The sequence below is a fragment of the Penicillium brevicompactum genome, assembly GCF_028827555.1.
Source record: "Penicillium brevicompactum strain IBT 35665 chromosome Unknown utg000006l_segment0_segment0, whole genome shotgun sequence".
Classification (NCBI taxonomy): domain Eukaryota; kingdom Fungi; phylum Ascomycota; class Eurotiomycetes; order Eurotiales; family Aspergillaceae; genus Penicillium; species Penicillium brevicompactum.
This window is the reverse complement of record NW_026623209.1, coordinates 1,891,671-1,904,675: the sequence shown is the minus strand read 5'-3', so window position 1 is coordinate 1,904,675 and position 13,005 is coordinate 1,891,671. Positions and strand designations below refer to the sequence as shown.

Here is a 13,005-nt window from a genome sequence, read left to right as displayed (position 1 = left end):
ATTACAAAGTATTGAGAAGTGATCAAATATGCTTGATCATGCATCGAAGTGGCTGAATGACGAATAGCTTCGTCGGAGCATCCGGATTCTGAAGGGTGGCCACGGCAACCCAGAAATCGGGATAACCTAAATACCCTGTTTTGCTCGATCGACCCGATCAGATTGATACTTTGAGCTGGCCCACTCAGCTCAGCCAAAATGACGGGTCCGAAGTAGCGCAAGATAGGAGTGGGTCTGGTTCGTCACAGCAAAGTCAATGCTGCTCATGCAACCCGGTATATTACACTCAATATTACATGCAAGAGCAATACAACTTACGCTTATAAACGGAAATCCACTGAACAGAATATTCTTACGGAATGTTCAAGCCCAATGACACCGAAACGCGATACCCACTTATTGTTTACACCACCAGTCTCAGCATGATCTTCCTTCCGGATGTACGATGAGTGATCCGGTTAGATACCCAACCAGTCAGAAGACTAGATAGCATATGGTGTATCCGGAGCTTCTGTTCTTTGGTTTCCGCCATCAGATTGTGAAGCTGCCATGTTTACTCCGTAGAGGTTCCAAAGCTCGGAGGTCTGCTTACGTAGCTTAAACCAACCCCATGAGCCAGGCTACGGAGTACCTCGGCGAATGATTGCACGGACAGCAAATCTGGAAAATAGTACGGAGTACGCAGGGTGTGGACCGAGGGACTGGCAAGAATCAAACTGCCCCTTTCGGTCGAAAGAAGAGAATATGTACTCCGTATGCAGCATGTGTTGCAATCAAGACAGTGATGGTCAATACTCGTACATACAATGTTACGAACTGTCGCCAGAAGATCGATCAGCACAGACTAGCGACACTCAGCCCAGAGGGACTCGTTGGCAGAGTGGATACCGGTAGTGTATTCCGTACTCCGTACACGTCCCGGAGATCGACTAGACTTCTCCGTACTACATGCGTAATTCTCATGGAATGGATTGCCACCTCCAAGGTCATTATCTCAAAACTCCAAGCTGGTCATCGAGGAGGAATATACAAATTTAGACGATATTTGACATTATGGCGTAAGTTGGGAAAGGGTAAATTACGGTGTGGAAAAGTCAATCGTCTTGATATGGCCCTAGTGGAGCAGGCTGAACTCTACACCCCACCTGGACCAAGATCATCAGCCGCTGATCTACATTATTGCATTTGATACAATTCTTGTACGAGGTTTAGAAACAGGTGGGTCACGATCTCTGCTTTTATTTACTTGTCTCTCCGCCGGTTGAAAGCTTTCTCTTCCAGTTTTTCTCTCTCATCCTGCTCTCAATCTTCCTCCAGGGCGTTTAGACAGTGAGAAAGTTATACATAATTTTATACCTTCACAATGCTTCCTCCCAAGCCTACAGCTCACACGAGCGCTACCCTCGACATCTGGAGACGTCTGCGAGACCTCAAGAGCCATGAGGAGCAGATCGTTCTCGATGGCAACAACCTCGATATTGCCTCCATCATCGCTGTCGCCCGCCACGGCGCTAAGCCCACTATCACAGATGATCAGGACATTGCTAAGCAGCTTGATCTCTCCGTGAACACCCTATCCGAGTACCTTACCCACAACTATGTCGTCTACGGTGTTAACACCGGCTTCGGTGGAAGTGCCGACACCCGCACAAATGAGCTCGTTGATCTGCAGACCCATTTGTTGCAATTCATTCAGAGTGGTATCATCACCGCTGCCGACAAGGATCCCTCCAACAACTGGGAGCGTGAGCCCTCTCGCGTGATGCCTCCTTCTTGGATCCGCGCAACCATCGTTACACGAGCAAACCAGAACCTCCGAGGCCACAGTGCCATCCGCAAGTGTGTGCTCGACAGCCTCCTTGACCTTCTTAACAATGACATTATCCCCATGGTTCCCCTGAGAGGTACCATCTCCGCCTCCGGAGATCTTATGCCCATGTCCTACATTGCCGGTGCCATCACAGGAAACCCCGATGTCTTCTGCCAAGTCGGCAAGGGTTCCAAGACCAGAGTTATGCCCGCCTCTGAGGCGTTGCAGCAGAGCGGCCTCTCCGCCTCAGGACTCGGTCCCAAGGAGGGTCTTGGTCTCATTAACGGCACTGCCCCTTCAGTGGCAGTTGCCAGCATGGTCCTTTACGATGCCCAGCAGCTTGCGCTGCTCTCTCAGATGCTGACCGCATTCTCCTCTGAATGTCTGGCAGGTAATGTCGAGTGGGCTCAGCCCTTCTGCCATGACACTCGCCCTCACCCCGGACAGAGTGAGGTCGCTGCCAACATCCGCCACTTCTTGAAGGGATCTGAGTTCGTTGTTGGATTGACTTCCCGCAAGAAGACTGGCGAGGGTCTTTGCCAGGATCGTTACTCTACCAGAACCGCTCCCCAGTGGGCTGGTCCTTACCTCGAGGATCTCCTCTTGGCTCAGGAGCAGTTGGAGGTGGAGCTTAACTCCACATCCGACAACCCCATTGTCGACACCAGTGACCTCAGCGAAGATGCCGAGGGCGCCGTGTACTCCGGTGGTAACTTCCAGGCCGCCTCTGTCACCTCCGCCATGGACAAGACCCGTCTTGCTATCCAGATGATTGGTCGCATGCTTTGGTCCCAGGTCACCGAGATCATCAACCCTGTCACAAATAACGGCCTCGAGGCCAACCTTAATGCTAGTGATCGCGAGAACTACACCATGAAGGGTATCGATATCAACATGTCTGCCTACATGTCTGAGTTGGCCGCTCTTGCTGCCCCTGTCTCTGCTCACGTTATGTCTGCTGAGATGCACAACCAGGGTATCAACTCCCTAGCTCTTATTTCTGCTCGTCGCACTATGGAAGCCGTCGACCTTCTTGGCCACATGAGCGCCTGCCACCTCTTTGTCTGCTGCCAGGCTGCGGACCTCCGCGCAAACCACAAGCGTTTCATCGCCAGCCTCCAGAACAAGGTCGCTGACACCACCCCCAGCGGTGCCCTGAACGGACTTGGACTGTCCGCCGCCCAGATCGCCACTCTGAGCACCACTTTGTTCCCCATTATTGAAGATGCCTGGTACAAGGCCAACACCAACTGCTGGAAGGACCGCGTCACTGCCGTGGTTAAGTCTCTGACTACCCCCATTACCGACTTCTTCGCTTCCACTGGACACGAGTGCACAGTCTCCGAGCTTATCGCCTTTAAGAAGAACTTCGAGACTGCTGTCTTTGATCTCGCATCCACCATGTACTACCCCGGCCCCGTCATTTCCTCTGAGGAAGTGGCCGCACAGCTTGGCCAGGGCACCTCCCAGCTTTACAACTGGGTGCGCTCCACCATTAATGTTCCCCTCCACTGCGGTCTCCGCGATGACCCCTTGTACAACGCCCAGCAAGGTCTTCCCACCCAGGGCAAGAAGTCCGTCGGCAGCTGGGTCAGCACCGTTTATGAGAGCATCCTTAAGGGTGGCATGATGGAGATGGTCATGAACGACCTTGACGGATACGCTGCGAGCACCGTCAAGAGCTCCAATGGTGTGCACGCCAACGGTACCAACGGCACCAATGGCACCAACGGAGTTCACCACGCCAATGGTGCTAACGGTACCAACGGTGTGAAGTGTTAAGATGTAACGAACAAAACGCGAACCAAGCCCACCACTTAGGTGGTTTGATTAATATTTAGACTTCTTTACATAGCCCTTTTGCTTAATACAAATCTGTAATTCTCAGAACTCTTTTCTCTCAGGCAAACTTACATCAAACAAATTCATAATTCTCAAACATCATAGTAATGAAAGAAAATTCAATGATCTTACTCAAATCTCAATTTGGAGAGGACTACTCCATAAGTACTCCGTAATGTCATAGCCACTTGACGGTCTCGCCTTTCTCAGCTCAGATCTCGGACCCCCTAAGTGGAGAAATCACACTAACCAAAGTCCGACTCCAATTTGCAGCATGAAAAGCGCCACGACGCCTATCGCGGGCGCAAGATCTATATGACCATGCAGGAAGGGTTGCACACAACCCCTCTTCCGGCGCAGTGTAAAATTGCGACTCGTGAGTACGGACTACGGAGTACATCTCCCCCCATTCCCAACTTCCTGTCGCATTTTCCCAGGCAAATCTAGCCATCATGTTAACAACTCTATGGATACCGATTCTAGTAGCTGTAGGCTTATGCGGAGCTGCTACACTCCTCATTCGTCGGAAACAATATCCGCCCCTCCCCCCAGGCCCTTGGCGCATACCTATCATCGGTAATCTGAGAAACCTCCCCAGCCCAAGTCAAAAAGACTGGCTACATTGGCTGAAACACAAAGAGCAATATGGTATGTCCATGAAATTGTGGGGTAGGCTGGTGCTGATGCTTTCTGAAGGGCCGATCAGCTCGCTGAGCGTACTGGGAACCCACATCATCGTCCTCAATGATGCACGACTCGCGGTCCAATTATTGGAAAAGCGCTCGGCTATCCACTCTTTGAGACCTCAGCAGAACTTCACTGACATGTATTTCAAGAGCCCCCTTTGAGTGATCTTAGCTTACCTTACCAGGTCTGGATGGCACAACGTCCTTGGAGCACGTAGGAACCCAGAACATGTCCGGAAGACACGCAAGAATTTATATCAGGAAATTGGCTCGAACAAGTCTGTTTCCGCCTTCGATGAGGTCCAGAATACTGAAGTCAGTCATTTTTTGTTGAGGCTCTTAAGTAACCCGGAGAAGCTTCAGCAGCATATAAGAAAGTAGGTTGCCCGGTCCTGAGTTCAAGAACACCTCCATATCGAAAGTGTTGAACTGATTTTGGCAGAGAGGCCGGAGGTATTGTTTTGAAGATTGCCTATGGTTATACAATCGAGCCGCACGATCGGGATCCTCTCGTGGATCTGGCTGACAAGGCTATGGAGGACTTTTCTTCTGCATTGCTTCCAGCGACGTGGGCGGTCGACTTCATTCCTTTGTGTAAGTATACATGGATGAAAATATTGTGCTAATGCCAGTGTTGCTAAATTAAGTCCCTGCTAGTGAAATTCCTGCCGGAGTGGTTCCCAGGCGCATCTTTCATCAAAATCGCGAAGACATATGACAGAAGACAACAAGCTTTCAGCGACGTCCCCTACGAGTTCGTCAAACAACAGATGGAAAGGACTGGCTTTTTCCCATCTTTCCTCTCAAACTTGCTCCAAAGCAATCCTGTGGAGCATGGCACCGAGGAAGAAAACATTGTGAAATGGTCAGCCGGCTCTTTATATGCCGGAGGGGCTGATACGGTAAGTAAGGAGCTACTATATCTTTTTTGTAAAACTTACTGACAAGCCGGTAGACTGTCTCATCAATTGCCTCCTTCTTCCTTGCCATGGCCCTATTTCCCGAAGTACAACGCAAGGCCCAGCAAGAACTCGACACGGTGGTTGGGGAGAAGCGACTTCCACACTTTCATGATCGGGAGAACTTGCCTTATATCAACGCTCTCGTGAAAGAAGTGCTCCGATGGCACCCTGTTGTTCCTATGAGTTTAGCGCACACCTCGAACCAGGATGATACATGTGATGGGTACTTTATTCCAAAAGGATCGTCTATTCTGGCAAATATTTGGTACATCCTCCTACCTTTTACATCAAGATAGATCTTCAACTGACCGGAATATTCAGGGCTTTTACACACGATCCAGATGTCTACCATGACCCCGTGACCTTCAAGCCAGAACGTTTCCTGGCTTCTTCGGATGGCCATATTCCGGAACGAGATCCCCATCTTCTAGTCTTTGGTTTTGGCCGTCGAGCATGCCCTGGGCGTACCCTAGCGGATGCCAATGTGTTCTTGACTGTAGCACAGACATTAGCTGTCTTCAACATGTCAAAGCCAGTTGTGGATGGAAAGCCACAAGACATACTCTTTGATTTCCTCCCGGGTGTTATCAGCCACCCGGCCCCGTTCGACTTGTCTATTAAGCCACGAAGCGTCGAGCACAAGGAACTGATCTTGTCACTAGAGAAGACATATCCCTGGGAGAAGAGTGATGCGGAACTTCTTCCGCCCGTGCTTGTGGTGTGAGCATTTTCATGGTTGCCCGTGGGATAGATATGGAGATGCGGAGCAAGGGTGCCTAGTGGGAAGACGGTTGAAGAGAAGACAGGCAGATGATGATACTCGAGGATATGGAATCATGTGTATAAATGAGTGCTACGCACTATCGACTCCGCGACCAGGTTCGAATAGCGAAATTATCCTGCGGTCAATTCACGAGGCACTCAAACTTTTTGGAATGTGGCCTGTCGCCTGAGCAGTCAACATCCTGACTCCAACAAAAGAGTGCGCAAGCAAATAGGTAGCACTGCCCAGGTGTGATATATCCCAATGTTGGATCGTTCGAACCTTGGAAGTTCATGGACAATCTCAAGGTCGATGCCTCGTCTCTTTGTGCTCAGTTTTTCGTCAATCTATCCATCACTCTGGAACATCGAGTAAGTTGATACACGGCTGCCATTTTCTGTAGTTGCATCTACTCGTTCGATTTCCATCTGTCGCTCATCATCCGATAGTGGACGTAGGTGGGGTGCTCTCTGAGTGCGGCCCAGGTGAGTTCCAAGGTCGGCTCATTGCGAGACGTTTTCAATGTCGAAATTGTGGTTCGTTCATACGCGCCCAAGGGCTTTTCCGATTGCTCGGCATATTATGACACAATATGAGAATTACCGACGCATCATAAACCAACTTTGGTAAGTGTGAGAAGACTCCAATGGATCAACGTTGTAAACGGCCTTAGACATCAGGCCACAACTCACAGATCGGTGGGACGGGGCAGAATTGCCTCTTGCAGTCCGGAGATTCTATTTGTTTCCCCTCCGATACCCAATCGAACTGCTTTATTCTGCATTGCCTTGGCGTGTTTTTGAATGTTTGGGATATCTTGCGGGGAAAATTGATCCTGTTCCCGCCTTGTTTAGTCTGTTGTTCCGCGCTTCCGTGGTCACACACGCCCGTTGTCCTGATCAATCTCCACGGACCTCATTCAACCATGGCGTCAACCAAACCAGCAGATGAAAAATCATTCGCCTGCCCTGGCTGCCAAAAGGGAAACTTTAAAAGTCTTCATGCTGTCAAAGTGCATTTTGAAGCCAAAGGCCATCCGCTCAAATGTGCACCATGTGACTCATCCTTTGACAGCCTGAAAACATTACTTGGACACTGTGCAAGACATGGGAAGCCCGCTGATACAGCCCCAAAGCGCGTACAAAAGCAAGAACAGGGTTCGGTTCCTTCCATGGCTCAATCCTCGACGCCTGTGGATTCGGTTCCGTCGCGCAAGTCGAAGAAAGGCCAGCAGCTCCAAAATCAAGAGAATATACCTACTTCATCAGCCCCAATGAATCCTCCGAAGCAGGAGCAGGACCTTGGTCAACCTAGACCTCAGTCTTCAAAGCCTGTGGACCCAATGCCGTCGCAAAAGTCGAAGAAGCTTCAGCAACCCAAAAAGCAAGATAATCAAAATAATCCCGTCGACATTTCTGAGAAGCAAGCATATAAATTTGCCCAGAAGTTTCTCAAGGGTCAAGATCTATCAACTGTGAAGCCAGTGGATCCGACACCGGGGGGGCCCGCCAACTCAAAGCCAACCCCAAGCCCCCGAAAGGCTGAAAAGGCAAAGGAAAAGGCAAAGGCAAAGGCTGAGAAGACGAAAGAGCGCCCGAAAGCAAAGAAGCCAGTAGAAATACTAGCTCGACCGCGTCCACAGTCCCCTTTGCGCTCTGTCTTCTCGGGTGAGCCTAAGCCTCGAGGCAATCCCTCATTCGGCTTCGGCGACACACTCCTCGATACTTCCGAACGTGAACGCGAAACCGCGCGTAACGCAGTTCAAGCATCACAAAATGAGAACCACCATGTCACACTCGAATTGCTGGAGCAAAACCTGATCTTCCGCTACTTGCTGGCTCGTTGTCATTCAGACACCCGTCTGGCTAAACATGGCTTTACCTTCCAGCCGGGTCTGAACGAAAGCCATAAGCGCCCATCAAAGCAATGCCCTATCAAGAGAGGACTCTTCCGTGAAGTCCCTCGGTTCTCGTCGGATAATGTGCCGAAACGGCGCGCAATCGTACTCGATTGTGAGATGGTGCAAGTTGAAGAAGGCCGTCGAGAACTGGCATTTTTGAGCGCAATTGACTTCTTGACCGGCGAGGTGCTGATTGATAACTATGTGCAACCTAACTCTAGAGTGGTGAACTGGGACTCTCGATTCAGCGGCGTCACTCCGAGTGCCATGAATAAGGCTGTCAAGAAAGGGACGGCTCTGAGAGGTTGGGAGGGCGCACGCTCAAAGCTGTGGAGCTTCATGAACAGCGATACCATTCTTGTCGGCCATTCACTCAATAATGATCTGGATGTTTTAGGCATGATCCACTGGAACATTGTCGATTCATCAATCATGACCAGTGAAGCCGTGTTCCTGAATCTCCACTCGGGAGAACAACTCACCCGCACATGGGGACTGAAGACTCTCACCACTGAGTTAGTCAACTACGACATCCAAGTCGGTAAACAGGGCCACAGCGCTCTCGAAGATGCCCAAGCTACACGAGATGTTGTGATTTGGTGCATTCGATACCCAGAGCTCTTGAAGGTTTGGGCCGATAATGCCAGAGAAGAAGAGAATATGCGCGTGGCCGAAAGAGACATGAAGAGGATAACAGAGAGAGAGCAGCTTGAGGATCAAAGACGACTGGAAATGGAGTCCAGAGTTCACGCACTGTCGCAGGGTCTCACCGACATGGCTGTTGCTGCTCCTGCCGATGAATCGGATGAAGAGCCGTATCATATGGTGAACACGGGCTATGTTTCCGTTCAATCGGTTGAATACTTTTGAGAAAACTCTTAGTTCGTTTCATTCGTCTAGCGGGCGCAACCCGATGCATTATGTACTTAAATTACTGGTGACATGGAACAACGTCATAATCTCACAGCACTGTTGTGTATCGTTACCCCGACCTCCGATGACATTTGCCTTGTCTCTCCTGCAATGTCAAGAGAGACATCCCAAATCATCTTGTGGCTCAGCTTGATATTGAACGTGACAAAACTCGGTTGGATATCAACGAACTGACTGAGGTGCACATCACCACTCCTGAGACCATCCTGTCTCAGAACAAGCTGAAGCAAGCTTCCAATATTGATTTGTTGATCAGGCGGTCCAGACGAGGTGACGATAGGCCCCTCGAGCTCTTCAAATGCTTTTCGCAGCCCCAAATGCTGAGTGAAGACGTTTTCATCCCTCAGTACTTTTTGGCCGCTATTATTATCCGATTTGCATATAATCTCAACTTTGGATAAAACACTCAACCCCATACGATTGATTTTGACCGACTGCGCCACGTCCCGAATAGAACCACTGATGCCTTTCTCTCTGGGTACAACCCTGAGAACAAGTGGGATGGGTGTGGGATTACCAAATTGGATATGAAGCGGCATAAGCATATCGACAGTGAAATGAAATTCAGGCGTTTTTGATAAGCTGAACATCCTCCGTGTTCGTTGAGTTAAAGATAATTTCTCAAGTGGTATTGATGGCGGCAACCGGAGGCCGCAGACCATGCCCGGGATCGACCGCCGCTGAAGCGCAAAGCAAATCGTGCTCGGGTCTATTGTTGGATGTCCGAGTGTGATAGGTGCGGTGGCGCGCTGGATTAACCATGAGCCATTGCATTTATATTGAAATTGAGCCCGGAGGTGGTACTCGATGCCCAATTTCGCCCCAAGCCATTCAGCGGAGAATGTCCCCGGTAACGGGTGCTGGGCGATATAGGCTGCATGAAGCGGGACAAAACTCTCCGCTTGAGCGTGGTCTCTGTCTCTGGGGGCTGATAATGAGGCCGTTTCAGGGATATTAATGGAGAATGGGATGTTGGTCTCCGAGGTATCTTGGCTGTGAACAGGCCCTCGATGTAGGACCTGTGGCGCAAACTCAAACAACTCCCACACTCCGTGGTATTGATTTTTCTGGGCGTGAGCGCCTTTTTCGATGAGCGTTTTGGCATGCCCTACCAATGCAAGAGATATGATGGCATCATCTCTGAGGTGCGGGCAGTTCACGCTGCCGATGATCGTGTCGCCAGCGAGATATGTCCATAGTGGGGGTGCAGCAACTGAGATTTTAAGTCGGTCGCTCCCACTTATATGTGTTGATTCCATTCTCCATCCACAACATGTTCAACTCCCGGGAAACGTTCGACTCTTCCAAGTTCCCCATGGCACGTTGCCTAACGTGACCCGGAGGCGGAGGAACCCGGGGCCAAGAACCCACCAGCCAAGGATATTATTTTACCCGACGCCAGCCATGAAAAGCCCTACAATTCTACAGATCCAGTGTCAAGAGATCGCATATACTACAGTGTGCTGGCCATAATTGTATAATCAAAAACCCGGGTATCAAATTCGCACTCGAGAGCAGTGCTTACATACATCTTTCTCGGGACAACTTCCATACATACAAGTACAGTTCCAAGGTGAAATGAGATTTCCAACTGAGAATCAAGTTGGTCAGGAATCCCCAGCCTTGGGGTTCTGCAAGACAGCAAGAAATGTGTACATGTCGACAAGTGCCAAGGGTGAAGGTGCGCCAAGCCAGACGCCATATACATAAAAAGAGAAAATAATCAATCCCAAGACGCCGTGTGCATCGATAATGCAATATGTGTAAGGTCATAGCCGCCAGAACGGGGGATAATATAGGTATGTGAAGGAAGAAAGGTAAAGGAGGTCGTTCAACGTACTCCCAGCGTACACTGTGTACCAAGTGATGGTATCATGCAGTGCGAGACGGTATCTCGGGAGAGTTTCTAGCACAAGGTCTGTCATGATTTGCGGGCTTTGCAAAGCCAAGTTCGCCACCATTTGCAGACCCCAAGCACAGCAGTGCGGCCATCATCTTTGCGCTCGGTGCCATCTGGGTTACCCAGGATCATGGAGAAAACCCAGAAAAAGGCAGCTATCCACGCTAGAAGGAGGATGGCCATGCTGAAGATTGGCGACAAAACCAAAACAGCTAATGATTTTGCGACGCTGTAGACTTCGTTCGGTTCATATAATACCGACGGTTGGTCAGACTCTGGGTCTGAGCGGATCCACTGGGTCGAGGATGAACGATCCTCTGCCAATGGAGGCCGAATGCAGACTAGTCGCTCGTGGATGTGGAGGGAGGGAGATAGGAGGTCGCATAGTTGGGAGACAAAGGTTGTGGAGCGGAGGTATTGGGAGAATGCACAGAGGCGGAGAGGTGAGATGAGGAGGGCGAAAAGGAAGGCGAAGATGGCATAGAAGCAAGCGCCGAATGAGTATAATGGGACAACAGTGAGGCGGAACTGGAGAAACCTGTTAGCAGAGCTCGGTGAACATCTCTGTTCTGTACATACCAGCATTAAGAGAGCGTCATGGCCCTCATGTGTTACTATCTCGTCATCCGGAATGCGTCGCTTTCTCCCGCGGGTGATACTGGGGTTGGAATGTTCGCCCGACATCAAGGACGGTCGATCCGCGATGCTACTCCGGATCCGCTCTTCTTTGTGTGCGCCGCTGGAAGTCGAGCCTGGCGGAAGGCCCTCGTTCTCCCGAGCGTCCGAGCCAGGCCAAGAAGATCCTCCGAGCGCTTGGTGGTAGACACGATACCCCCGCGATGCGGAGGTGCGAGGACTGGCGTCGCTTGAGAGGGAGGACGGTCGAGATCCGATAGGGTGGCCCAGTACGGAGGATTGTTCTTGAGATCGACGAGTAGCCGGCGGAGGGGTGACGATCGAGCTGCGAGGATGTGCCGATCCAAAAGGAGCCTGTTCCTGATAGTAGGCGGGACTATGGGACATCTCTGGTGACCGCATGGCCGGCGATGTAGCGAGAGGCAAGACGTAGAAACGAGGTGAGTCGTACAAGACAGACGCACGGAGGGCGATTATTGTATGTAGAATTCACCGCATGGTTCCCATGATCTTTTTTGGCATAGGGGGCACCGGAGTCACTGGTCGGCGAGGTAAAGGGGGCGGGCAGGATGGGCGGAGGAGAGACTTATAAAAGTCCACGGAGAGCCGCAGCTTGAAAGAGCGGAAACGCCAGGAAAGGCCGTCCCAGGCAGCGGAGGAGCATTTCCTGCTGTTTGCAATCCCTCTCGCCAAGGCGCCCAGATGCCGAGCCCTTGGCATTGAGTCGAGCCTTGAGTAGAGTACGCACTCCTACTCGTATCATCTGGGCAGCCGATCATCATTTCTTTCCCACATAATCATCGCTCGAGAGCGTCCTCGAGCCCTATTTTTCTGATCCATGTCGGACAAGATGTGAAGTTGTCCTACCATGAGATGGAAAGGCTGGTGGTCAGGATCGGTCGAATAGTGCCGTCGATTACGAGTTTTTACCAAATGCCAAGGCGCCAAGCAGACGCCGGGGATGCTGAGTCGGCAATCTCTCTCTTCTGATTGGTTGAAATCACTGGTGATCCGCGCTGGGACGAAGCATGAATCTTGGCGGTAACGGCTGTGACGCACGTGATGGTATTTTCACAGCATTCATCCCCTTCCTTGTACGGTGTCAGATCTATATAATCTTGTCCTTTAATCTCCAGACAATCAAAGAAAACCATTTCCCACTGTCTTGGACCTTGTCACCTGCTGTGGTAATCTTCTGTACATTTCAACGGGAAGTCGGCACATTCTCCAGGTCCGCGCCCAGACGCCGAGAGGTTGGCATTGGCACCCGTTTGACTTCGGAGAAATAAATTTCATTCAGGTTATTATGCTTTGCCCAATACTCTTACCTAAACTTTCCTCAATAATTGTCCTGGGGCTGCATTAGCTGCAGCAAATCATAAACCTACCCCAAACATGACATCTTGATACCTAATTCTTGGCTGTACCCCCAAGGAACTGACCCTGACAGGAGGACTCTTGGGAAGAGTCTTGGCTTCCTTCGACTTCCATTCCGCTGTCCCATCCAGATGAATCTGCTCATGTGAGCGAATCAAATCGTACGATATCCGCTTGCTCATCCCATGTTTTCTTT

At 50.6% G+C, this 13,005-nt stretch overlaps 4 protein-coding genes across 4 annotated transcripts; 3 read left to right on the top strand and 1 right to left on the bottom strand.

Annotated features, from left to right (window-relative positions):
* Window positions 1-1,363: 1,363 nt before the first annotated feature.
* On the top strand, window positions 1,364-3,592 carry N7506_008926 (aromatic amino acid ammonia-lyase; the record flags this gene model as incomplete). The annotated part of the gene is made up of 1 exon (XM_056958219.1): window positions 1,364-3,592. One exon carries the CDS (start codon window positions 1,364-1,366, stop codon window positions 3,590-3,592), a length of 2,229 nt encoding a protein of 742 aa, XP_056807609.1.
* Window positions 3,593-4,104: 512 nt separating this feature from the next.
* Window positions 4,105-6,018, top strand: N7506_008925 (cytochrome P450; the record flags this gene model as incomplete). Its single annotated transcript, XM_056958218.1, has 7 exons — window positions 4,105-4,300; window positions 4,349-4,478; window positions 4,524-4,715; window positions 4,781-4,932; window positions 4,996-5,240; window positions 5,294-5,565; window positions 5,622-6,018. Coding segments are annotated over 7 exons (1,584 nt in total), but the record flags the coding sequence as incomplete, so codon positions are not given.
* Window positions 6,019-6,988: 970 nt separating this feature from the next.
* N7506_008924 (3'-5' exonuclease) lies at window positions 6,989-8,833 on the top strand (the record flags this gene model as incomplete). The annotated part of the gene is made up of 1 exon (XM_056958217.1): window positions 6,989-8,833. One exon carries the CDS (start codon window positions 6,989-6,991, stop codon window positions 8,831-8,833), a length of 1,845 nt encoding a protein of 614 aa, XP_056807607.1.
* Window positions 8,834-10,817: 1,984 nt separating this feature from the next.
* N7506_008923 (uncharacterized protein) lies at window positions 10,818-11,834 on the bottom strand (the record flags this gene model as incomplete). The annotated part of the gene is made up of 2 exons (XM_056958216.1): window positions 10,818-11,324; window positions 11,376-11,834. 2 exons carry the CDS (start codon window positions 11,832-11,834, stop codon window positions 10,818-10,820), a joined length of 966 nt encoding a protein of 321 aa, XP_056807606.1.
* Window positions 11,835-13,005: the final 1,171 nt, after the last annotated feature.